The sequence below is a fragment of the Hyaena hyaena genome, unplaced genomic scaffold (assembly GCF_003009895.1).
Source record: "Hyaena hyaena isolate Hyena2069 unplaced genomic scaffold, ASM300989v1 scaffold_68, whole genome shotgun sequence".
Classification (NCBI taxonomy): Eukaryota; Metazoa; Chordata; class Mammalia; order Carnivora; family Hyaenidae; genus Hyaena; species Hyaena hyaena.
The window spans coordinates 827,816-854,356 of record NW_024080700.1 but is presented as its reverse complement, the minus strand read 5'-3'; the positions used below and the strand labels follow the sequence as shown (position 1 = coordinate 854,356).

The window sequence follows — 26,541 nt, the reverse complement described above, 5'->3', positions numbered from 1 at the left end:
CCGCCCCTGGAGGGCACTTCCGGCGTAGCGAAATTCCGGGTGCTAGTGCTCTCTGAGCCGGCGTCTAGCCGTGGAGGAGGCCCAATGAGTTCGGCGCCCCTGGTGGGCTACAGCAGCAGCGGCTCGGAGGATGAGGATGAGGCCGAGGCGGAGGCTGAGGCCGCGGCCCAGGCGCGGCTGGGGGCTGGAGGCTGCCCTCGGTAAGGAGTGAGAAGAAGTCTTTTTGGGGAGGGTGCTGGTTCGCGCGACACCCCTATGGGACCCGGGTATCTTGGGGGGAAGGGGCGATGGTGCGGGGCGGCTCTCCAGGATAGGACAGGGGAAGCCGCGGGAAAGGAGGATCCGGAGGACAGCCCTGGACTAAGCCCCAGAGTGCCCCCTCCTGGCTAGGCCAAGATTACGGGGCAGGTAACGTGGGCTCGGGTCTAGCCCCCGCGGCTGGCGTGCACCACAGCACCACCCCTGGGTCTGTTTCCTCTTTCGGGGAGTGTTTTCATTCATCCAGTAAAATACTCATTGAGCACCCGCACCGCGCCAGGCTCGGGACTGGGACACTCGGCAGTGAACAAAACCGGCGAAGCCTTATTTCGTGGAGCTTCAGCTCTCAAATGCCAAGCCTGGTGCTTTGAAGAGTGCCTTTCAAGCAGTAACTGGCTTGATCTCACAATAGCTCTATCAGGTACACTTCACCGATGAGGAAACTGAGGCCCACAGAGTGCCCATGACCTGCTCGAGACCCCAAAGCTAGGCAGTGCTATTGCAATTCAGGCTTGTCCAGTTAGGAAATGTGACCTCTGAACCACACACTGCTGCCTGCCCATTGCCTTCCCTGGGAACCAACTCCCACCAAAGGCAGGCTCCTGGCGTTGCTGAGCAACCGCAGTGAGACAGCGCTGGGGAAAGAGCTTTGTGGTTTCTGGAAGCTGCTTACAGCACCTGGTGGGAGATAGGTGCACACGGTCCACCCTGTATGTACACGGTAGAGAATTCTAGGAGGATAAATGTGCTCTCTTCCTTTTTTTTACCTTGCAGCGCCCAGAGCCCCCTTCCCAGCCAGAGGTTGCCAGTACCCGACAGTGTGCTGCACATGTTCCTGGGCACTGAGGAAGGGCATGAGGATGACAGCGCGAAACACGGGGGCCGGGTGCGCACCTTCCCCCACGAGCGGGGCAACTGGGCCACCCACGTCTACGTGCCATGTGAGTAATGTGTAAAAGATGAGTGGCTGAGAATGATAGGTGCCTCTTTTTTTTTTTTTAATATTTTTTATTTATTTCTAGGAGAGAGAGAGAGAGAGACAGCCAGCGTGAGCAGGGGAGGGTCAGAGAGAGAGGGAGTCACAGGCTGAAACAGGCTCCAGGCTCTGAGCTGGCAGTCAGCACAGAGCCCGATGCGGGGCTCGAACCCACGAACCACAGATCATGACCTAAGCGAAAGTCGGAGCTTAACCGACTAAGCCACCCAGGCGCCCCATCTCTGATAGGTGCCTCTTGATGGGAGGAGGCTGGCCCCAACCAGGAGGAAGAGGCCAGAAACCTCTGTCATCGATGGTAGGAGAGAGATGGGCTTAGCAGAGAGAGAATAAGTTTCAAGAATTGGGAGATTTTTCTGTAAATTTGGTTTCAGTTTCAAATTCATTGCCTGAAATATTTTTTATTAACCCTAGGCTAATAAAAAATAATGTTTTCTCTCTCATGAGGAGGTGACCAAGCGAGGGTCTAAGCAGAGTGTCAAGGCCACCCCAGAGTGGGATGTTTATTTCTAAGAGGGCCCTAGGTGTGCTAGGGTCAAGTTCCTTTCCCCTCCCAGCCCTCGTGAGTAAATGGCAGGCAAAAAATGACCAGGCTTTGGAGTGAGACCTCACTTTACTACCTACTGCTCTGGGTTCCCTTCAGTAAGTTACTGGACTTCCCAGAACCTCAGTTTCCTCATCTCTAAAATGGGGAATACATATCTCCTAGGACTTTTGTGAAGATTAAATCAGATCACTTATGTCAGGCTCTTAGCACAATATGCAGAGTAAGTAGTGGCTCTTAGTATTTTGCATTAGATCAGGTCAACCCTTAGGACCTCCATTTCCACCATCCAGTCAAATGAGACTGATTCCTATACTGCCTACTCACCAGGGTTTTGGACAAATCAAGTAACACTGGGTGTGGGCAGACTGTTAACCATGCAGCTCCAGTCATACATTTGATTTAAAAAACAAATCGTGAACATACAGTGGTGGTCATTGTAGTGATCCTTGTCTTTGTGAAAAATTAGGAGCATTCTAAATGTTTATCAGGAAGTTCTAAACGTCTAATGGGAGACTAAAAAGTGCCATTTGTGATTATGGATTACTATGGCGCTGTAGTCACGAGCTTGCCCTAGAGAGCAAGCCATCTAGCGTATCCTGCTGTATGAAGAAAGCCAGTGGAAGAACAGTTTGAATGGTGCACTGTCATCTTTTCAATAAATAAAATACATGCATTAGTACATACACTGCGAAAGGGCTGGGAAGGGGCGCCTGGGAGGCTCAGCCAGTTAAGCATCAGTTTCAGCTCAGGTTACGATCTCACTGTTCATGAGTTTGAGTCCCACGTTGGGCTCTGTGCTGACACTGCAGAGCCTTCTTGGGATTCTCTCTCTCCATCTCTCCCTGCTCATTCTCTCTCTCTGTCTGTCAAAAATAAACATTAAAAAAATAAAATAAAGGGCTGGGGAGATAGGCATCCAAGCTTGGCAATCTGGATATCTAGGGTAGTCGTCTTGAAAGTGGGGTATATTCCCCCTGGGGGAGAGGTCAAGAGGATCCACTTAGAAGAAAAGTATTAGAACCTCTTTACATATTTCTTTTTATATCTCAGCTCGCAAAGTTTCTGTCCTTGGGGCACCTGGCTGGCTCTGCCGGAAGACCATGTGACTTGATCTCGGGGTTGTGAGTTCAAGCCCCACACTGGGATTACTTAAAAGAAAGGAAGGAAGGAAGGAAGGAAGGAACTTTAAATAAATAAAATAAATTTTCTGTCCTTCAGAGTATACATTTTACAACACACAATTTTGTAACATACACATTTGTTATTTATTTATTTATTTATTTTTTAATGTTTATGTATTTTTGAGAGAGAGAGAGAACGCGTGAGTTGGGGAGGGACAGAGAGAGAGGGAGACACAGACTCTGGAGCAGGCTCTGGGCTCTGAGCTGTCAGACAGAGCCCGATGTGGGGCTCTAACTCACAAACTGTGAGATCATGACCTCAGCCAAAATTATGAGTCTGCCGCTTAACCAACTGAGCCACCTAGGCTCCTCTGCCTATTTCCTTTTTCACTTGAATTCTTTACAATGAGCATATGTGTGTTACTTCTTTAACCATTAGACTATATTAAGATATTATTAAAATACATACAGCTAGGCTGCTCTCAAAGTCATTTTCTCCTAAAACCCAGAGTAACAGGCCTTTCTCTGCCTTCTGGGGTTCAGCCCCGCCACCCTGGCTAAGCCTATCCACTCTCCCTTCCAGATGAAACCACGGAGGAGTTCCTGGACCTGCTTGACACATTGCTGCCCTGTGCACAGACACACGTCCCCCGGCTGGTTCGGATGGAGGCATTCCACCTCAGCCTGTCCCAGAGCGTGGTTCTGCGGCACCACTGGATCCTCCCCTTCGTGCAGGCTCTGAAGGACCGCATGGCCTCCTTCCAGCGGTGAGTGCCCAGAGCTTCCTCTGCCTCTCATCTCCTCTCCCCTCCTGTGCTCAGCTACTGTGGGGGCGTAGGTGTGGGGGTGCTATCCCACCTGGCCGCCAGACCTAAAGGTTAGAACACGGCGCATCTCCCAGAGCCACCTGCTATGCGCCTCATCCTGAGCGACCTTGGAGCATATGACAGAAGTTCTGGAAGCCTCGAGTCCTTACCTGTGGGCAGGTCACGGGAGCGGTGGTAGGAGACCCGTGAGCGGCGTGGCACCTGGCGAAGGATCAGAACTGGACCCTGCCTCCGGTTTTGTCTGCCAGCTGAAGACGTTCTCTTCCTCAGCTTTTCATAGCTCTTCTTGTTACCAGAGAGTGTTTCCTCCGACTCTTGAGCAGATCAAAGCCCTGCTCCTTCACTGATGCTCTGCGCTTTGGCATCTCCCCCAGAGTCCCTCAGTCCCAGGGATCGTCCCGGGCTGTGGCGGTGCATACCCTCGTGCTCACATCATTCATCCCCAGTCATTGCCATGTGCGTTTTCCCCCATGGCACCAGGCGCCTGCAGGCCCAGGGACTCAACTTCTCTCTGGATCCCCGCATCTCTTCTCCAGGTGCTTTGCTCACTGTAGGTATCAAGTGTTTGTTGAGCGATTGAACAGGAGGAGAGAGGGATCCTTTGAATGTTGGTTCCAGAAGGAGCCTAAGAAGCCATCCAGGTGGTGGTTTTATTTGCAGAGCCCTTTCTCCAGATGAGGTGCTAACCAGACCCTGGCTGTGTAGATGTACAGGAGAAGCACAGAAGTCTTCTAGCGCAAGCCTCACTCCCACAGTGCAAGAGGCCTCAGGCCCAGGAATTCCACAGACGCCCTCTGCCCAGGTAGGGAACTACCCATTAGTTTTAGCCCTTTCCGAGGGCCAGAGGAGGAAGGGAGGATGTCTGCCTGAAAATCAGGACTAAAACTCACGTCTCCACCTCATTCAGCTCCCACCCCTCCCCTTTTTATTCTCACCACCAAATTTATTGAGCAATATATATATTAGTCACGACTCTCTTGGTCACAAGTGCCAGAAATCCAACCCAAAGTGGCTTAAACTTTGGGGTGGGGGGGACTTTAGCTGGTATAACTAAAAAGCTCAACACGGCGCTGGCTTCGTGCACAAGTGGATTGAGGTAACGAGCAGATGTCAGATGGCACCCGACTCTCGCCATCTCTTCGCTTGGGCCCTCTTCATGTTGGGTTTCAGTCTCACAGAGACAAAGAAGGCCACCAGCAACTTGGGGCTGCCTGCCTGCCAGCCTGGGGAGACAGCCCTCTTTTCTAGTAGCTTCAGCAAAAGTCACGGGAACGACTTTGATTGGTCCAACTTGGCTAACATGCTCTCCGTTTGTGAGTATAGTTAACAAAACCCTTTCCCCTTCTACGTGAGAATGCCTCCATTCTCCTGCCTCCAGCTCATTCTCTGGATAAAGGTGGGTTGTCAGCTGCGTTTGGGGCCATGGTACTTGTGCTGAAAATGACCTGTTGGCACCCTGCATCTGGGCTGCGAAGACTATGAGTGAGCGAAACTTCTGGCAGAAAGCCATGGCCCTGGGCTTCTCTGCATGCAGTGGTTCTTTGACTGAACAAGTCCCTTTCTGGGACCTCTGGAAACTTGGCCCGAGGGCCATTACAAGAGATAATGGCCCCTGGGGGGCGCAGATGTCCCTTATCCTTTTGCTCAGAGAATAGCACCTAGATCACTGAGCTCACTCCCCTGATGCTTGCCTGCTGGTGCATGGCGTTTCCTACCCCGTGTCCTGGATGAAGCCGGGCGAGGTGTCCTCTTCAAGTTTGTCTGGATGAGCCTGTGACCAAGAGAGGGCTGTGCACCTTTGATCCTGTTGCTGCAGCTGAGGGAATGCCATGTTCCGATTGGCCGGGCCTGGGTCAGGTGTGCAGCCCTGGAGCAGGGGCGTAGGGACCACTCCCGCAGCACATAGTGGGAGAGCAGCCCTCCGATACAGGAGTACTGGGAGAAGGGGCTCTCTCAAGTCTAGAGGAGTTGCTTCTTCCTGCTCCCTTGATGAGCAGGATATCATCAGCGTAATGGACCAGCGTAATGTCTCGTGTAAGCGAGAGGTGATGAAACCCTGCAAAAGAAATTATGGCCCAGGGCTGGAGACGATAAACCCAAGAAGCAGGGCAGTGAAGGTACTGCTTACACCAGCTGAAAGCAAAATCACCCTGGGCCTCATGGACAGGGCTGGAGAAAAATGTATTTGCCAGTTCAGTAGCTGCATACCAGGAACCAAGGGGTATGTTAATTTGCTTGAGCGATCAAAGCGCATCTGGAACAGCAGCTGCAATGGGAGTCACCGCTTGCCGAAGCTTATTACATAAACCCACTGCCATTCTCCAAGATCTGCACCGGCCAGATAGGAGAGTCATGTGGAGATGTGGGAATCCCCACCCCTGCGTCTTTCAAGTCCTCCATGGCGACACTGATCTCTGCAGTCCCTCCAGGGATGGAGTATTTATTGCTTTTGACTTACTCCTTTCCTAGGTAGAGGCCATTCTAATGGCTTCCACTCGGCTTTCCTGCAATAATGACCCTCACTCCACCGGTCAGGAAACCGATGTGGGGCTCTGCTAGCTGGATCGATTATGCCTTCGGAGCTGGAGGGATGACCACAGTGTGGGCTTGGGGGCCCACCGACACAGACCTGAACTGAAACTCCATCGGTCCCCTGGCCTCCATAAGTCCCTTCTCTGCCTGGAGGGCCAGAATGACATTTTGGTCTCCTGGAATTAGTTCAGAGCCAGTGGCCAGTGGTTCCCAAAAGGTCTGATTATTTCCTTTTCCCTAATGCACAATTACCCTGGTAAAAAGCTGAAGGCCCCTTTTGGGCAGGCTAGGAAAAAGATGAACAGCATAAATTTTTAGTAGCGTACCAGGATCCTTCCTCAAAGGGACCCAACCCCCGACCCCCTTCCTTCGAGGGGTTTTGGGTCTGTACACTGGCTCAGGTCTGGAAATTGAGGGACTGTGACATTCTTTTTATGATTCAAGTTAGGCTTTGTTTGCGTGGCCTAGAACTCTTCTGCTTGTATAGACGAAGGAAGAATTTGGTAGGCTTCCTGTCTGTCTCACTGCTAGGAACACCACGGCCGTTAGCCAGCTCCCCAGGCTGGCACGAGCCCCAGCGTTCTGACTGCTGCCGCCTCTGCTGTCTGTTACAGTGACTGTTCCCACCTCTCAGGTCAGACATTTCCAGCTCTCTCACTGGAGCCACCTTTTGGTCCATGTTTCAGGCAACTAACCGAGCAAACTGTTCGATCCGTTTCTGACTCCCCGAGCTGCAACATTCACGCTGGATCTCTGCCTAGTGAGCCCATGTCCGTAAATCCGGCCTGATCCAACTTTACGATGTGTGCACCACTGTCCCACACCTTTGATGTCCATTCCCACACATGGTCCCTGGACTTGTGCGCCTGTAAATTAGAAAACTCAAGTAGTACTCTGGAGCATGGCCCATCTCCTCATGGGTCACACTTTGTTCTTCTCCTTTAGGGGTCTATGGGGACTTGGTATGGCTCTACAAGCAAAGAGGGGTTGGGAGGGGGAGGTGTCCTGAGGAGACTCAGCATCTTCCTGTGGGGCAACTGCCTCAGTGGAGATCATGACCGGTTCCTCAGGCAGTGCCAGGTTAATCTGCTCTGAGGGGGTGGGAAGGCCCAAACCACCACTGGCTGCGGGGCCGCTTCCAATGGGAAAAAAGGCTTATCAGAACTTAGGGGCTCAGAGCCCCAGCCTCCTCAGGGGTTCCCTCACATCCCCGTCTCAACTTACAGGATCGCATTCTTTCCCAGTCAGTGTCCTTACCTGCACCGCAGCGCCCCACACAGTTAGGGGTTCAACTTGTGCTGTAATAATCTGCCAATCACGGGATGCTGCTCTGCCCTTGACTTTCAACAGTTTCAGCCCTGCAGCTATAAGAGACGGTCTCCTTCAGGGCTGACCTAGAAGCTCCTGGCTCCTTTTTGCTGCTTAAGCTGGAAATTTGAATCCCTGAGCTCACCCTTACCACTTTGTCCTGCCACATTAGGTACCGCCAGCCAGTGTCATTATATCCCATATTTCTGCCAAATTGTTCAGAAGGATCCTACAGAGTCGCTTAGCTCCTTCTAATAAATGGTTGACTAGGAGTGTGCAGTGCAGATATTTTACTCCTCTGATGGGTTCCCATGTGGAGTACCAGTGTTTCTTGACTACTGGAAATAGAGTTTAGTAGTGTCTTTGAATCCTATCAGATTAGACAACCAATTACAGAAACCCCAGAACCAATTCAGAAAACTCAACTTTAAAATTCTGGTTTTGAACCACTCTTGGTACCGAAATCTGTGTTAGGGTTCTCCAGAGAAACAGAACCAACAGCATGGAGGTAGAGATACACAGAGATTTCTTATAGGAATCGGCTTAAGCAGTTACGAAAGTTGAGAAATCCCACGATCTGCCATCTGCAAGCTGAGGAACCAGGAAAGCCAGTGGTGACATTCAGTCTGAGCCCAAAGGCCAAAGAATCTGGGGGCTGGAGGAGGGGGAGACGACTGATGGCGTAAGTCGCGTTAGAGCCTAAAAGCCTAAGAACCAGGAAATTCGGTGTGCGGTGTCCAAGGGCAGGAGAAGATGAATGTCTCGGCTCAAGTGGGGGGGGGGGGCGGTGTGCAAGTGCAAATTTGCCCCTTCCGCTGCCTGTTTGTTCTGTCGAGGCCCTCAGTGGATTGCATGATGCCCACCCACATTGGGGAGGGACGTTTGCTTTATTCAGTTCACCAATTCAGATGCTAACCTTTTCCAGAAACATCCTCACAAACACACCCTGAGATGATGTTTTACCAGCCCTTTGGGTATCTTTTAGCCCAGTCAAGTTAACACATAAAATTAACCCTCCCAGTTGGGCACAAACCTCCAATTGTCCTTCAGCGTGTCTGTCGGGTCCCTTGCAGAACTCTGGGTAAACTGTACACTTAACGAAGCCCCCACTGCTTCCGTTGTCCTTTACATTTTTCCCCAAAGGGATGCATTAGGAGGCCGAAGGCTGATGGGGAAGGCACAAGTTGACTGACTTAGAGCCCCCGGACAAGTCGTGAGATTCTACCCAGCGTGCTGGGGTGCTGTGTTCCGTCACAGGGAACCTTGCCCTGGGGGCTGTAAATGATCATTTCCTGCAATAGGATTTGCCAAGTTGATCCGCTCAAGGCAGGAAGCCAGTCTGTCCCTCTGAGATCTTCTGGCATCTCAGAAAACATAGCCGGAGCCAGTCAGAATGAGGGTACTTACCTGGCTTAATCTGATGGTCCCTGTGGAACTGGCCTGAGGGGTAGGTGGGTGGGCAGGTGTTTCTGCTTCATTTCCCCCTGACTAAAGCATCGGAGGTAAGAGCAAAGGCTTTGGAATCAGACAGACTGAGGTTAAAATTATAGCTCACCAGGGGCTTCTGGGTGGTTCAGTGGTTAAGCATCCAATTTCGGCTCAGGTCATGATCTCATGGTTCGTAGGTTTGAGCCTCACATTGGGCTCTCTGTTCTCAGCACAGAGCCCACTTCAGAGTCTCTGTCCCCTTCTCTCTCTGCTTCTCCATTTGTATTCTCTCTCTCAAAAAGAAATAAACATTTGAGGCGACTGGGTGGCTTAGTCAGTTAAGCGTGGGACTCTTGATTTCGGCTCCGGTCATGTTCTCGAGGTTAGTTGAGTTTGAGCCCTGTATCAGGCTCTGTGCTGATAGTGCAGAACCTGCTTGGGATTCTCTTTCTTCCTCTCTCTCTGCCCTTCCCGTTTGTGCGCTCACTCACTCTCAAATTAAAACCACAATTTTTAATAAAATCCTTAACAAAATAAATAAGATAAAACTTTTGCTAGCATCTGAGTGAAGCTATGTGTTACCTTCAGCTGGGTGATTGTGTAAGGCCTTGTCCTGCTCTGAAAGTTTAGGGCTCCATTATATCATCTGTATAACAGGGTAACAAAATGAAGTGTGAAATGAATTAACTGTATTTTCAAAGTCCTCTTTTTTAAATATAAACTTTTTTCTGATTTTTGTTTTTTTATTATTCTTTCTGAAACATGGTCTTTCCTCTTCTAAATTCCAGATTCTTCTTCACTGCCAACCGGGTAAAGATTTATACCAATCAAGAGAAAACAAGGTGGGTCTCCTGTCTGCCCCCAGTTGCTGCCAGAAGATTCACTGGAGTAAAGATTGAGGGGGTGCTTTGCTTCTGGCCTTGTCTGCCCCAGTTTTTTTTTTTTCTTTGTGTTTTAACCAACTCTATGACTATAAAAGCAGCTGTTCCCAAATCTAAAAAATAACTAGAGGAACGGGGGTGGGAGACAGAGGTAGAGAAAAACATCTTGGTAAAGTGAACAAAAGCCTGCCCCTGGGAGAAAACCTGGACCCCTGCCCAGCTCTGTCCCCAGCTGAACATTTGGCTCATACCTTCACCTCCGTGACCTCTCATTTCCGTGCCGTCACACGCCTGAGCTTGATCCGTCCATCACTGGGCAGTCAAGAGGCTCGAACGAGCCAGCTGTGTTCTGCAAATGGTCAGGCGGGTTGCAGCTGGGAGGTGATGGGTTAGAGATAGTGATGGTAGATGAGTCATCTAACAAGTTTTACTGAGATGGGAAGGGGGGCTAGCTGAAGATGTGGGCCAACGGGAGGGTTTTTAAAGATGAGAGGGCTATGGGGAGGGTAGCTGGCGCCCCAGAGCCACGTCTCCAAGGAAGGGTCTAGACTCGGGAGCGATGCGATGGTGGAGAGCGGGGCCACAGAAGCGTGGGGCTTGTAGACGTGGCGGGGGAGACAAAAGCGGGCCTGAAGGGTTGTGAGACCCTGGGGAAGGAAGAGAGATGTGTGACTAGAACTGGGGAAGGGAGGGTTACAGACAGAGGAAAGAGTCAGCCAGGAGATGGGGCGAGAGCCCACGGCCCCGACCCCATTGCTTTTCTCTCGCATCCTCTGGCCCCGCTGGGGCGGTTTGTGTTCTCAGAGGCTGTATCTCATGCGCGTGTCGTCCCCACTTCTGCCTTCTCCAGAACCTTTGTTGGGCTCGAGGTCACATCAGGGCATGCCCAGTTCCTGGACCTGGTTTCAGAGGTAGACAGAGTCATGGAGGAATTTGACCTCACCACTTTCTACCAGGTAACAAACAGCCTTTCCTTCGCCATCGGCTCACCTAGAACCGGAACAAAAGCATCCTTAAAGAAGCCCTTGTTGGAGGCAGACTGAAGCAAGCCCTCCAGAATGGGCCCAGGTGGAGCGTCCCGAATGCCAGCCTTCAGGGGACACACACCTCTGCCGGGGTGGAGGGGTCTGAGGTGGAGTCAGGGGCAGCCCATGACAAGTCCAGCATTTCTTGGAAATCTTGTTATATCTTAGATATGCACACGACTTACCCATTCTACTCTATGGGTCCCTGTTTCTCTCTTTTTTATGAAGTAGTAGTTCTCCCCAATTTTTTTTAGTAAAACTGACACACCAGGAAGAGTTGTAGCTTCGCATGCCTTCCTGCCCCTCGCTCCGTGCCCTCCAGGGGTACTTGAACTCCAAATGGAATTTCAGGTTTTTAAAGGGCTTGATGTAGTCTCTTAATACTATGCTGACGTATAGGAGCAGGAGTTTCAGGAGAGATTATTAGTTATAATTTTAGACAGTTTGGTTTTTGTCATTTCATCTTAGAAAGTATGTCACCTATTGAAATGTTTTAGATGGAAAATAGAGCTGGAGCCTGCGTTCTCTTCCGTGTCCCAGATCCAGTGACTCTGTGTGAAGGAAAGCCTCTCAGAACAGGGCTGCCTTAGTCAGCTGAGGCCACCATAACGAGACACTATAGATGGAGTGGCTTAAACAACAGAAATTTATCTTCTTATAATTCTGGAGCCTAGAAGTCCATGATCAAGGTGCCATCGTGGTGCGTTTCTGGTGTGGACTCTCTTCCAGACTTCACTGTCTGCTCGCTTTGTCCTCACGGTGCAAAGAGAGGAAGCCAGCTTTCTGGGGCCTCTTACACAGGCCTGAACCGCATCCTGAGAGCCCCATTTGGAGAACCTCTTCTAAACCTCATTATCTCCCAAAGGCCCTGCCTCCAAACACAGTTACTGTGGGAGTTAAGGCTTCAGCATGTGAAGGGGGCAGAGGGCTATCTTCTCTTTCTGTGGAGGGTGCTTGGGTCTCTCCTAAAGTGGGCCAGGGACCCAGCAGGGATCCCGTGACAGCACCTCCACAGACCTCGGGTCATGCCTGGGCCCACCAAGGCATCCAGGTGACCATCCGCTTCCCCGCTGTTCCTCCACAGGAGCCCTCCTTCCACGTCAGTCTGGCCTGGTGCGTGGGTGACGCGCGTCCCCAGCTGGAAGGGCAGTGCCTGCGGGAGCTGCAGGTGAGTTGCCACCTTGGAAGCACAGAGGGTCCCCAGGTGTGACGGGGAGCTGGCGGGCCCCGAGGGTTAGGCCTGCAAGCCAGAGTCCCTGGGAAATAGCGCAGTGGGGAGGAGGCCCCTCACTTTACCTTGCTATCGAAGGGCAGCCCCGGGCAGTCCCGTGGCCGCAGCGCCTGGGAGCCGATTAGCAATCCAGAGTCTCTGGCCCCAACCCAGACCTAAGAAGTCAGAATGGCCTTTTAACGAGATCTCCAGGGATTTGTGTGCACGTTAAAATTTGAGCAGCATGGCCCTAGAACACTTACCTGAGAGAATGCTGTTGGCCTTTCCCGAAGTCCTCGCCCCTCGCCCAGAGGCCAAGGGCTTGGGTGTCCATGGGGGCCTGGCTCGTGTTGGAAATGAGCGAAATGTGCCAGGCATAGGGAGCACCCGCCCTGGAAGCCTTCGTGTCTTGAGAAGCGGGTGATGGCATCTCCCTGTGCCGCCAGAGTCGCTGGTACCCCGCCTCCAGCAGAGGACAGAGTAGGGAAGGCGGTCATGTGGGAATGCGGACCTCACATTGCTAGCATTGCTGTTTTTCAAGGGAGGCCAGAAGTCCAGATTTTTATGTAGAATCTCTGTATTTTCAAATGTCGGCAACTAATACGTATTTAAAAACAAAAAACATGTCGCAAGCCAAACAGCATGTGCAGGCGGGCTACAACCCCGGGGCCATCATCAAGCAGCCACTTCTGCCCTTGGTCTTGTGCCATGGAGGCAGAGCCCTGGTTTCAGGCTCCAGCAGATCCGACCCCAGTTCCAGTGCTCTTGTTCGTAATCCAGGGCTCTGAGCATCCTCTTCCTCCTGCGCAAGGTTGGGGAGATAGGACTCCCAAGATTGCAGAGCTGGTTAGACAAGATACCTAAGCACAGAGCCCAGAGCCTGCACGGCCCTCAGTCTCCCTCCACAGGGCCTAAGCTCTGAAGGATTTGAGTAGGCTGGTCTTGTTTGCAGTGGCCTCTGGGTCCCTGGTTCCCTTTAACGTGACTGTCCTTTCTCGGCTCCTGGTGGAAGAAAATTGTGGACGAGTTTGAAGACTCCGAGATGGTGCTGCGTGTGCATGCCGAGCAGGTCCGCTGCAAGTCTGGGCACAAGTTCTTCTCGATGCCTTTGAAGTGAGCTCCCGGGCCCTCGTCTCGGGCCCCTCTGCAGGCCGGCGGAGATGGAGGAGCCGGCCCCAATCCATGGGGATGCTCCCAGCCTCCCACTGGGGGGCCTGGCCACAGTCCTGGTCCCCCGGTCCCTGGGGGCTGATTCTCTCCTGGCCCTTCTGGGTCTCAGGTCCAGTGCTGCTACATGCGGTCATTGTCAAGACTCACCAGTAGAGGGCAGCCTGGGCTTCCTAGTTCTAGACCTGTGGTCCTGCCCCGCACAAAAGAAAGTAGGATCACTCGGTGAGCGCCCAGACTCAGCCAGAATCCCCACGTAGCCCCTCCAACAAATGGCCCCTCTCCCACACCCTTCCCCCTTCAACTGTTTGCATTTTGATGCCCTTAGCTGCCACCAGGGCTTCTAACACCATCATGCCCTGGCTCTTCTCCACTCACGCTGGACACAAGGTGCTTTAATGGGTCTGTCACCCTCCCTCCTTGAAGTGTGTCACTTTTATTTATTTATTTTTAGTCCCACCCCTCCTGTGCCAGCGGAGGGCATTTCAGGGCCAAGGTACAGACTGCTAATTTGTGGTTCTACATCGGTTTTCTCCGTTCCTGCCTCCCACTCGCCCCCAGCCAGGTGCCTGGGGAGACGTGAGCAGATGTTTCATTTTGGCCCGGCTGGTGGCTCTAAGCCAGGCCTCCAACGCTCTGTGACCTCTGGCTTCTCATCAGCTTTCCCAAAGAGGCGGAGAGGCGCCTTCCCCCAAAGTCCTCTTTCTGCTGCCTTCAGCTGCCTGCTGTGGGCCGCAGGCGTTCCGAGGGGGCCGTGGAGGCAGGGTCAGGGGGCGCCCAGGGCTTTTGTTTCCCATCAAGCCCTTCGCCAGAGCGAAAGGCCGGTCCTCCCCAGTTGTCACCTGGATCTCTGGTGATGGATAAAGAGATGTTTTTATGTGGTGGTCTTAAATGATGTTCAACAAATGGAAATTGCAGTTTTAATGCCGGCTTTTGTCTGGGACTGCTTCTGTTCAACTAGGTGAAAAGAGGACTCTCCTCTGCCCGCACCTTCCCCAGCCCACCTCGCGGTGTGGAGGGACTCTTGGGATCCGTTATGACTGCTAAGGGGGCTGTGAGAGGCATTGATGGGGTCTTGGTCAAACGACAGTGGGGTCACCCAGCCTCCCAGGCACAAACCACACCCGGCCCAGGGGACAGCCTGTGGCAGGGGGCGGCCACCCCTCGTCAGCAACATTCAGACCTGACACTGCTGTTACCACTTGCTGCCCTTTCTAGGGCCATCTCATCTGTTCTCCCAGTGACACCCCCTGAAAAGTAAGGTGTGGAGGAACGGCTCTGCCATTGGACAGAGACAGGTTAACCGTTTTATCGCTGGTCCACCCTCACCTCGATCTGGCCCCAGGGCTCCTGGGTGGGACTGCTCTCCAGAGTCCCCTCTGCTCCCCACCCCCGCCCCAGGCCTGAGCGAGGGGACCTGTACTCTGATCCCCCTCTGCCTCCTGCACCTCTGCACTTTCTGAGGCAAGTCCCCACTCTGAGCCCAGAGACGCAGGAAAGCCCGTCCTGTGATTCCCAGGCCCCACTGCGCTGATCTCCCACTGTTCAGTCAGTTCTGGATTTTGAGGTCACGCTGGAGAGGGAGAGAAGCCAGGCCTCCTTCCTGGCATGCCAGGGACACAGGGAGCCCTGCAGCCAGCACTTAGCGCCACCGGCTCTGTCCGGATGCCTAGGATGAGGGGGCAAGCCGGGTGTGCAGAGCAGAATCCCCATCCCCAGCTTCACTCTTCTCAGACTGGGAAGTACAAGCGAAGTCACCCAGTTTCCTGCGCGGTCCCATTTCGGGGCCGTGGAGGCCAGCCTCCGCCAGGGCAGGTTCTGTGGGCACAGACCTGGTCAGGGACACAGATCCCCCATCCTGGGCACTGGCTCTCGCCAGGAGAGCGGACCACCATTAACAAACCCAGGAGGACTGGCTGGGCTGGTCCCTGGGGAGGATGTGGCCTGGATGGAATTACAGTAGGGCAACCTAGAGAAATGGGCCAAGATCAATAAAGGGCTCTTCGGTGGGGAGTGGCAGGCGGTGGCAGAGGAAGGAAGTAGGAGACTCGCTGAGGGGGGAGGGGGAGGGTCGGCAGGCAGGGCCTCCCTCCGGGCAGGAGGCTGGGTGGCGGGGGCTTGGCGGGAGCCCAGACGCTGCGTGTGCCTGCTGGAGCCGCCGCTCCGCTGACAGTGCAGAAGCAGCTGGGGCTCTTCCATAAGAGGAGATGTGCTCCGAAGACAGAAGACAAGACCAGCACAGGCTGGGGGCCACCCCTCGGCAGGCTGGCTCGGAAGAGAGAGACTGCTCTTGATGGGGATTTTATCACACCATGGAGAGTGCAAGATCAACACATCTAGCCTCGGTGTCCTCAGATGTTCCCTGCAGGGCAGGGAAGTGATCATGGAGGCCTCCCTGGCCCATTTCCACCTGGCACGCGGCTCCCTCCACACGCCTCTCCAGACCACCCCAGCTTTGTTTCCAAGGAAGAGGGAAACTACCTCGGCTTGTTTGTTTATTCCTAATCTTGGTACCAGGAGCCCGAAGGGCCCACGGTGGGTGGGGTCAGGATCGGGGTGGGGAGGGTGCACTGGGCTTTGTTCCAACCCACAGCGCCTTGCCTTTTTGAGGGGCCACAGCCACTACCTGAGCCAGAACCTTCCTTGCACAAATGAGGAGGCAAACCCAAAGGGGAAACAGCTTGCTCAATATTGCCTGGCAAATTAGCGCTGGGGCAGCCCCCCAACCCCAGGTCTGGCTCCTAATCCCCAGCTGTTTGTACAACCTCTCACGGCACCTCGGGGTCTCGGGGTGAAACTGTGCTGTGAAACCACATGTCTGTGCTTTAATTCAAAAGGTTCCAAGAAGTGGCACCTGGGCAGCTCAGTCAGTTGAGCATCTGACTTCAGCTCAGGTCATGATCTCACGGTTCATGAGTTCGAGCCCTGCATTGGGCTCTGTGCTGACAGCTCAGAGCCTGGAGCCTGCTTTGGATTCTGTGTCTCCCTCTCTCTCTCCCCCTCTCTCACTCATGCTCTGTTTCTCTCTGTCTCAATAATAAATAAAACATTAAAAAAATTTTTTTAAATAAAAAAAGTTTCCAAGAAAAACAAAAGCAGGGGGAGGGGGGATAGTTCTAGATGAAATGATATTAGCAAAACGTGGGTGACGTTTAAAGCTGGGTGGCTCTGTCGGTTAAGCATCCGACTTCGGCTCAGGTCACGATCTCGTGGTCTACGTGTTCAAGCCCTGCATCAGGCTCTGTGCTGATAGCTCAGCCTGGAGCCTGCTTTAGACTCTGTGTCTCCCACTCTCTCTACCCTTCATCTGCTCACACTCTGTCTCTCTCCCTCTCAAAAATAAACATTAAAAAAAAAAAAAAAGCTGGGTGACTGAGGCTATGGCCCACACAGGTCTGACCTGCCAGTCCCCTCAGGCCTCGGGTGCTGGCCAGGCCTGACAGAGCCACATACCCCTGTCACAGATGGACATACAAACCCACCCGGGAGCCTGGAGGCATCTGCAGGGGCCAGAACCCAAGTATTAGGAGCTTCAAGGTCTAGTCACATGAGATGCCTCCTCTTTAGGTAAGATTTATCCCAGGAGAGGAACCTCTAACAGAGAGAAAACAATGGCGAGGCTGCCTGAGCACAGGCCTCTCAGGTGGTCCTTGGGCCTCTCTCTTCACTAAGAACCTCCTAAACTCAAACTCTTCTTTCTCTTTTCCTTTTTTTAAAAGATTTTTTAAAGTAATCTCTACACCCAACGTGGGGCTTGAACCTACAACCTGAGTTGCATGTTCTACCTACTGAGCCAGCCAGACGCCCCTCTAACCCTTCTTTCTTAATTGGCTGATTGGTAATAAATACAGTGAAGATTGCAATGCGTTCAGTTAAACAAACAACAAGCCTGTTGTCCATGTCTGACAACCATGATACATTTCAGAGTAAAAACTTTAGAAATTTAGAGCATAGTTTATGTACGGGCCTGTTAAATCACTGTTTCTTACACCTGAAGCTAATATGACATCGTGTTGTTAACTATACATCAATGTTTAAAACCATTTAGAAATCCATTTCTCAAACGAGGGATCCCACAGAAAAGGGAGTGGAAATGGATACAACTGTCCCAGCCTTTTCTCAGAAGAACTAACGCCTTTATGTGTACTTCCTGCTAGAATCTAGTTTTAGCAAGAAACCTGCTAAATCAGTTTAGCGAGAAATCCCCACCCTTGATAATCTGATCAAACTCCCATCCCCACTACGCTACCCCAGGTGATATCTGATCGGGGCTGGCCTGCCTCAGCCAGAACCCACCCCAGACTTAATGTCTCCTTTTAGTAATTTTCCATCCACCGATGTCTCCCCCCACCCCCGACCCCAACTGGCTCCTTGGCTATAAATTCCCCCTTGTTCTGGATGTATTGGGAATTGAGCCCAGGTCTATACTAGAATCTCTTCCCCTATTTGTTTGCTTTTCAGTAAAATCTATCTTTACTGCTTTAACTTCTATCCAACTCTGTTTCTCTTTAATGGTTTTTGGTGCTGTGACCCAAGTCTGAACTACCATCAAACTCTTAGACATGACAATGAGGCTTCACAGTAGCACCTGGACCTTCTGTCTCCAGTCTGTTTGCTGGTTTGGGTATCCAATGGTGAATCCTACTCCAGAATCCACTGGTCCAGATAAATGCGCCCTGAAGCATGGGGAGGACAGATTCTGAGTCTCAGGATTCTGAGTAGCCTCTGAAGGGGGGCCAGAGTCCTGGGTAAACAGAGGCTGGGTTAGTCCAGGCTTTTCTGATTATAAAAGGCTAGTCTCTGTAAGGATCAGAGACTGGGTTAGAATCCCAGGAATTTCTGTTCATAAGTATAAAGTTCATTAGTCAAGAACATAGGAGCTTTTGGGGTGCTTGGGTGGTCCAGTCAGTTAAGTGTCTGATTCTTGGTTTTGGCTCAGGTCGTGATCTCACAGTTTGTGGGATCAAGCCCTGCTCTGGGCTTTGCACTGACAGCGCAGAGCCTGCTTGGGATTCTCTCTGCCTCTTTCTCTGCCCCTCCCTTCCCTGTGCTTTCTCTCGCTCTCTCAAAATAAAAAAATAAACATTTAAAAAAAAGAAAGGGGCCCTGGGTGGCTTAGTTGGTTGAGCGGTTGACTGCGGCTCAGGTCATGATCTTTGTGGGTTCGAGCCCTTCCTCGGGCTCTGTGCTGACAGCTCAGAGCCTGGAGCCTACTTCAGATTGTGTGTGTGTGTGTGTGTGTGTGTGTGTGCGCGCGCGCACGCGCGCCCCTCCCCCACTCACTCTCTCTGTGTTTCTCAAAAAAATGAATAAATGTTAAAAAAAAAAGGGAGCTTTTCAACCAACTGAAATGTTTCCTTAAAGTCCTGCTGACTGTATGCTTGTACAGCGGAATACTGTCCACTGTCTTTCTCATTAGCAAAACTTTACTAAAAACTCTCTTGAGCTACACCGGGCCCTCTGGGGGGCTATAGGGATAGGCCCAAATTAGTCCATCTAAGGGGAGCCCTGGGGCAAAAAGGAACAAAAATCTCTGATGCACAAAGGTCTACTTCGTTCACTGTGTGAAACTGAACAGCAACGAAAGGATTCAAACCTCATTCAAACTATAGACCTTCTTAAACAGTGTCTTCCGAAAATCTATTCTGACTCAACAAACCCCTAGAACTCCCAGCACCCCCATTTTCCCCTCCTAGTCCTCCTTCCTATCCGTCATGCTGTAAAATATTCTTCCCCAACACCACCCCAGCCCTTCAAAGCCCTGTAACTGTGAGGTGCACCCCCATCTCTTGTGGAGGAAGCCCAGGGTGGAACCAGTACCCATTCTCAAGCCAGGCTGATGCAAGGGACACCACTTAAGCCTTTACCTCAGTCAGAATTAACATGTCATCATCAAGGACTGTCCTAATCCCTGAAGGAGATGGAAAAGATTCATTGAGTACTTCAGGATTGTTCTGGGAGCATGCTCTCCAGACTCTCTGACTTATGTCAACTTATCCACCTATGTTTTGGCCTTGGGGATTGCCTCCCCTTGGTTTGGAAAGGCCAGAGGAAAACCTTACCTGAAGGCCATCAAGAGTCTCAGACGAAAATGAGGAAAGAAAATGAGGAAAGAAAAACTACTAGAAGCCGTCCCTCAGGTCTCTCTCACCAAAACTGATTGGTCATGTATTCAAAGTTATAAACAAAGACATGAAATGTGCCCATTAATCAGAGACAACACGGAAAGAGCACTTGGGGCTGGAACTGCCTTACCAAACAGCCTCAGCTCTGGCCACAAGCTTTGGAAATGGTCTCAGACTAGAACCCCACGACACAGTCCCAAGAAATAACATTAACTGGCAAAAGGCAGACATGTCTAAGTGCCAGACATTAGCCCAGTATTACGAAGATACTATTTCAAAAACACTGGGAAACCCAGAAGGCAAGCTTATGGTAATGCAGTTAAAACAGTTAGTAGGACCTGAAAATGTTAGTCTATGGCAAATTCCGAAATCAGGGTCTCCCATTGATCGAAACACTTGCTGAAATTGTAAGGAAAAAAGGAAGTAGGGTCTGCGAGTGCCAGGCCTCAAGAGGAGGGAAAAATCCTGAGTCCCCTCATCACCAGAAAACAGTTGACTCTCCTCCAGTGCCCTCAACTGCCACCAAACTCACAAGAAATAACCCTCCATGTTAAAGGGTACCCATCACACTTCTCATTGACCCCCCTGCCGTGGCAACACATTCTACCCTCAACACCACATTGTCTCCTGCCCCCCTTCCTCAGAGTCACCAAACTTTACCAGTGGTGAGTTTTGATAATTTACCTCGTAATCTGCCCCTGTCTCAACCCTTACTATTTCCATGAGACCTTTTAAAGCTCAACACTACTTCCTTCTCAGTTTTGTGGCCCCGGAAGCCTGTTAGGAAGGAGTCGTCTCATGAGTTGGGATATAAAAGCTCATCATGCGCTGGAAGGGCTCCTTCCGCAGATCCCTGACTCCTCCCCTTCATGTCTATGTCAGCTAATAGCTGTGTCTGACTTCCCTGGGGTCCTTTGCCCCTTTCAACTAATACCTACATCACTGAATACTTAAATAACTGTTAGGGTTCCTTCTTCTTTATGGACAAAACAAAACAAAACAAAACAAAAACCCACACAATTCCACTAATGGGAACGCATATAGAGACAGAACCCCTTCAGGTAGAAACAGATCTTTCCATGCCCCTCCCCAGGATTCTTCAATATCATTTAAAGCTAGCAGGACTTGAGAGTCTCCACCCAAGAATCCAAGGTTTATTAGACAAAAAAACTTCTAATCCCCACTTCTAATCCATGTAATACTCCCACTTGGGCCACTAAAAAACCCAAATGGGCAAAAATATCAGCCCAAGATCTGAGATCTGTCAATAAAACCGCTAAACCCAGATCTGCCTCAGTTCCTAATCCTAACGCTAACCTGTCTGCTATTCCTTCCAACCCCTAATAGTTCCGTCTTCAATTTGTGTTTCGCCTTATTTAAATTTTTTTTTATGTTTTATTTATTTCTAGGAGAGAGAGAGAGACAGCGTGAGCAGGGGAGGGTCAGAGAGAGAGGGAGTCACAGACTCTGAAACAGGCTCCAGGCTCTGAGCTGGCAGTCAGCACAGAGCCCGACGCGGGGCTCGAACCCACGAACTGCGAGATCATGACCTAAGGGAAAGTCGGACGCTTAACCGACTAAGCCACCCAGGTGCCCCTGTTCCGCCTTGTTTAGCATTCCCCTTCATAAGGAATTCCAATACCTGTTTGCCTTCACCGGGAAAATAACCACCATGTACTTGGACCATTGTGCCCCAAATCTTTACCGAGGCTCCTAGTACCTGTCACACACCCTACATGTCAGTTTGAGGGAATTAAAATTTCCAGAAGACTCCACCTTAGTCCACCATGTGGATGACTTCCTTCAACGTTCTGAGTTATGGCAACTCCTGGACACTGGATACCTCCTTAAGGAATTAGCAAGAAAGGGCCTCAAAGTGGCGAGAGACAAACTTCAGCTATGCTCTCTGTGTGTCTGATATCTGGGTCATGGTATTTCAGCTTTAGGTAAAAACTATCTTCAAAGACCAAGGCTCCCCTATTCAACATTTTCCTCTCCCTGAAAGAAGATGACAACTAATAGGTATTTGGGGTCTTCATGGGATATTGTAGGATGTGGATATACCTACCTTCTCTATGATTGCCTCACTCTTCTATGCCATGACTAAGGAGACTTCCCCAGACCCAGGAGTCTGGGGCCCCCTATCCAAAGATGCTTTTGAGAACCTTGAGGATTCTCTCTCTACTTTCATTTCCCACCCTTAGACTTACCGATTACTCCCTGCCTTCTTCTTTGTGCATGAACAGAAGGGTCATGCTCTCAGAACATTATCCAAAAAGCATCATGGTCACCGAAGACCTCGACCCAGTGGCTAAGGCATACCCCTTTGCCTATGAGCTGTGGCTACAACCACCAAATTTGTCCGACCTACCTCTGATTTAGCATTAGCTCATCTTTTGACATACATGTTCCTCCTACTACACAAACCCTATTGCTTGATGAAAACACAGTACTTTTCTGCATCTTGACTTACCTCTTATGAAATCTTACTATTTTCTCCTTCTCACATCACCAAACGTGATCACCACCTTTCTTCCCTTACCAACTAATGAGATGTCCCACAATTGTGTCCTTAACACTAGACCATGGTTCTGTCCTCAGTAAGATTAATAGAACCCCTCAGTCCCACCCCCAATCCCTGCCCACAAACACATTGGCCTCATTCTCCATACCAATGGCTCCTACCTCTGAAAGGAGGATGGGGCCTTCCAGTCTGGATATGCCATCACTGATCAACATAAACCTCTAGAATACTGAGCCCTGCCAAATGTCAAATCAGCCCAGGTTGCTGAGTTAATTCCTCGCACCGTGACTTGCATGAGAGCAAAAGGAATAAAGGTTAACATACACTGATGGCTGCTATGCCTTTGGGGTAGTACATGATCCCGGTACGTGAGACAGTACTCCTGACAGGAGGCAGTACCCCAGTCAAAAATGGACCCCAAACAGCAGGACTTCTAAAGGCATTGGTTGGGTTTTTTTTTTTTTTTAATGTTTATTTATTTTTAAGAGAAAGAGAGAGAGAGACATAGCGTGACCAGGGGAGGGGCAGAGAGGGAGACACAGAATCCGAAGCAGGCTCCAAGCTCTGAGCTGTTGGCATAGAGCCCGATGCAGGACTCTAACTCACAAACCATGAGATCATGACCTGAGCTCAAGGCTGCCGCGGACCGACTGAGCCCCCAGGCGCCCCTAGAGGCGTTGGTATTATCTCAGCAGATTTCTATGGTAAAAACCGAGGGACACAGCACAGAAAATTCAGAGGAGACCTAAGGAAACGGATTGACTGATAAATACGCTAAAGCAGCAGCCTCCCCCCTGACCACCCAAGAAATTCAAGCAGTTTCCAAGCCTCGGGACTATGACCTTGTCTCCTCTTTGAGGACCTAAGTCTCTGGTAGGATTATCCACCTTCCCTTGTGTGAGAGAGAACTATTTTAGGATGACTCCTAAGAAAATCATAAAAGAAATCCACATGGCCCAAAGGATAGCTTCAGACTTGGAAAGAATGGGATGGGGAAAAGCTGGATATCTAAGCCATTCGGGTAGACTTTGGACACACCAAGAGGGCCACTCCACAGGCCCCACGTTTATCTCTCGAGTCCCTGTGTGTGGTTTATACAACACAACTCACGTGGAAAGGGACAAAATGCAGGATACAGTAGACGAACAGTGCTTTGGACTATCTGACTTGTGTTTTGACCCAGCAATTGCCCCTTACGTCAACTGCCAGAAACATAAGCCTGGAAAAACCATAAAGGTGCGGCCAGGAAGGGAAGCCTGCTGCCCCCACCCCCGTTTCCATTTTTTTTTTTAATTTGTTTTTTTTATTTATTTTTGAGGGAGAGAGAGAGTGGGAGCAGGAGAGGAGCACTGAGAGAGGAATAGGGAGAGAATCCCAAGCAGGCCCCAGGCTTATGCAGGGCCTGATGCGTCATCAAGGCCCTGGCCCATCACCCCAGAGGAAAACAAGAGCCTGAAGCTTACTGACTGAGCCACCCAGGCGCCCCTCTCCCTCCACCATTTTTTTTTTAATGTTTTTTTATTTATTTCTAGGAGAGAGAGAGAGAGAGACAGCGTGAGCAGGGGAGGGTCAGAGAGAGAGGGAGACACAGACTGAAACAGCCTCCAGGCTCTGAGCTGGCAGTCAGCACAGAGCCCGACGCGGGGCCCGAACCCACGAACCGCGAGATCATGACCTAAGCGAAAGTCGGGCGCTTAACCGACTAAGCCACCCAGGCGCCCCTACCCCCTCCACCATTTTAAACCTTGCAGTTGCATCCTGAGAAAATCCCACACCTACTCCAGTCTATCTTCACAAGGGGCCTGTCTTATCCATTGCAATTTTATCACGGGCCCCTTTCTGAGAATGTGTATTCATTGTTACACTTACCTAGCCATCACTAGTCCAATATAAGTCCCGCCTCCAGCCACTCCAGAGTTCCCTGGAGATCCCTCATATGAAAGAAAACATCGCCACTGCCTCTCCTACCTAGTTTCTCAGAGGGAGCCCATCCACCACAAACCATCTCCAGATAAATCTTTTTCCCCATCCTCAAAATTAGCATGCTTTGGTTATTCTGACCAGATAATTATTTCCATGACCCATGGCAAATTCCCAATGATTCGGATTTTCTTCTGGGGAACCCAAGCTTATCGCGTGTTACCTGCCAGCTGGGCCAGATCTTAATGCCTTGCCGGTTTTACCAACAATCTCTTCATCGTACTCTATTTTCTGCAATCTCCTTGCATTTTTTTAATGTTTATATATTTTTGAGAGAGAGAGATTAGAAGGGGCAGAGGAGAGAAGGAGACACAGAATCCAAAGCAGGCTCCAGGCTCCAAGCTGTCAACACAGAGCCCGATGTGGGGCTCAAACTCACAAACTGCAAGATCATGACCTGAGCTGAAGTCAGAAGCTTAACCAACTGAGCCACCCAGGCGCCCCTCCTCAAGTTCTTAAATGATCTCTAAAACAATCACCCCCTCCCTCAGGGTCACCTGGCTCTCACTGTAAGAACAAGAGGCATGCACAACATCGCAGATCCCCCTATGTATAGGTGAGCTCAGTTCCGGGGAAGGTGAGGTCACAAACAGCTACAGAACTGGGCCTATGTTCCATCCAGGACTTCACTACTTTTTGGGGAGACGTTTGCCCCTTTTTGGTACCACCCCCAGGAATCTATCACTTGAAGTTAGATTCAACAACAGAATCATCTATTCACGGCTGCCGAAGCCATTCACCTTGTCTCTGGATAATCTCATGGGCCTCAGATCCGTGACTGGCCAACTAGAAGAAACCCAAGTGGGCTGTTCTCCATAACATCAGTGCCCACGATGTGACCTGGCTACAGAAGGAGGCACTTGAACAGTGGTCAGATGCCAACTACCACGGCTTCCTCTCCAACAACCTACCTGACACCATTGCCACAACCAGGAAGGGGCGAGAGCTGAATGAAGAAATGTTTTACTGTCACTGCGTTCACGCTGCCAAGGAAGGACATCAGGCGCTGGGGCTTCTGGTAGATCTCTGAAGGTCTGTGAAGTTGGGGACCCATACTGGTTCTGTCTCTAGTCTTCGTCTATTTATCTTCAAGCTATCCTTCTCATTAAATGTCTTGTGGGTCGTACAGGAGAACACTGATCTACTGTCAGCAAGGTTCTAAACAAATAAAAGGTGACCACATGAGGAAAGGAGAATTTCTAAGATTCTTTGCTTGACCAAACTTTTGTCAGGATCCCCTGAACCCTCTCCCCAGCCAGGCCCTTCTGTGCACTTCCTTCTAGAATCCAGTTTTAGCAAGAATCCTGCTAAAGGATAGCCAAGTTAGTTTATCCAGAATTTCCCACCCTTGAGATCTTATCCCACTCCCATCCCTACTACTTACCCCCCAGGTAATATCTGGTCACCCAGCTGCCTTCAGCCAAACCCCCCAGACTCCATGTCTCCTTTTAGTCATTTCCCATCCACCAGTCCCCACCCCTTCCCATTCCACTTGCTCCTGGCTATACACCACCCCCTTGTTCTGGTTGTATTTGGAATTGCATCCAGGTCTATACTGGACTCTCTCTTCCCCTACTGCAATAATTTTTTGAATAGAATCTTTCTTTGCCAGTTTACCTTCTGTTTTCTTTCCCATTTTTTTTTTTTTCTTCACCCGCCAGGTTTCTGAACAGGCCATTTGCAAGCTCAGCCAGATCTCTGTCTGATCTGGGATCTGATCTGATCTGTCTGATTCCAGGAGGTGAGGCCGGCTGGGCCACCCGAGGGCTTACTCTAGAGAAACCTCAGGTAAGGAAGGTTCCCCAGGGCAGATCATCACCTTCATCTCCTGACCCTGGGGCCAGTCTGTAGGACCAGGACTGCCCTCGGTCTGGTTGAAGCCTCTGGGGACTTTAGACCACAGAGGACCCACCCCACCTCAGGCCTTCTGCATCCAACCAGATCTCAAGATGCTCCTGCAATAGAATTAAATCTAGCACTTTCAGCTCTGTGCTGTAGAAGTTTTGCCCACTGGCCCTTCACCTTGTGGAACCGCATTGTTATATTTCAGCTGCACAAAACAGTGTCCTCTGCTTGGACAGTTAATGTGTGGAAACAGCCCAAACATACCTAAGCCTCAGCCGCCCTTTGCCCCACATTCCAGATAAGGACACGGAGGCGGCAGATAAATGGCGATGGTGAAAAGGGCAACTGCCTCCCTCTGAAACCTGTGTTCTGTTGACCACGCCGCCCAAGCAAGGTACCCAACCTCACCTGGTAACTGAGGGGAGTCACTCAAAGGCCAAAGGCATCCTGAGGCTTTTGAAAAGAGACGTGGGGCCAATAAACCATTAGATTTTTATCTCCCCCCCACCCCCAACACACACACCTGACAGGAATCTTGGGTCCCTCTTACCTCCTCCTTGACCACCGCAGCCTTAGGATCCCTGCACACCGGCCAGATGGGAGAAAGAAGAGTCTTCCTCTCTCTCTCTCTCTCTCTCTCTCTCTCTCTCTCTCTCTCTCTCTCTCTCTCTCTCGGGGGTCGCTGGGGAGCGGGGGAGTGTCAAACCCGCTCTCCAAAGGCAAAGGTGGGAGTGACGGGGCGGGCAGGGAAGGATCCCCTCCTTCTGTG

At 50.9% G+C, this 26,541-nt stretch overlaps 1 protein-coding gene across 2 annotated transcripts; it reads left to right on the top strand.

Annotated features, from left to right (window-relative positions):
- Positions 1-4: 4 nt before the first annotated feature.
- On the top strand, positions 5-14,228 carry USB1 (U6 snRNA biogenesis phosphodiesterase 1). Of its 2 annotated transcripts, none has more exons than XM_039232684.1 (7): positions 5-200; positions 1,033-1,199; positions 3,504-3,687; positions 9,804-9,857; positions 10,747-10,852; positions 12,006-12,089; positions 13,144-14,228. In XM_039232684.1, exons 1-7 carry the CDS (start codon positions 85-87, stop codon positions 13,246-13,248), a joined length of 816 nt encoding a protein of 271 aa, XP_039088615.1. In that variant the 5' UTR covers positions 5-84; the 3' UTR covers positions 13,249-14,228. The 2 variants fall into 2 exon arrangements, with proteins under 2 accessions (XP_039088615.1, XP_039088616.1); XM_039232685.1 differs by lacking the exon at positions 13,144-14,228 and adding an exon at positions 4,408-4,549.
- The last annotated feature ends 12,313 nt before the right edge of the window (positions 14,229-26,541 follow it).

Excerpts from the sequence above, each read along its gene's own strand:
- USB1 (XM_039232684.1), top strand. The coding sequence starts at position 85 with ATGAGTTCGGCGCCCCTGGTGGGCTACAGCAGCAGCGGCTCGGAGGAT. Across the intron at positions 9,858-10,746 it reads ACCAATCAAGAGAAAACAAG|AACCTTTGTTGGGCTCGAGG; the intron begins GTGGGTCTCCTG and ends TGCCTTCTCCAG. Across the intron at positions 10,853-12,005 it reads ACCTCACCACTTTCTACCAG|GAGCCCTCCTTCCACGTCAG; the intron begins GTAACAAACAGC and ends GTTCCTCCACAG.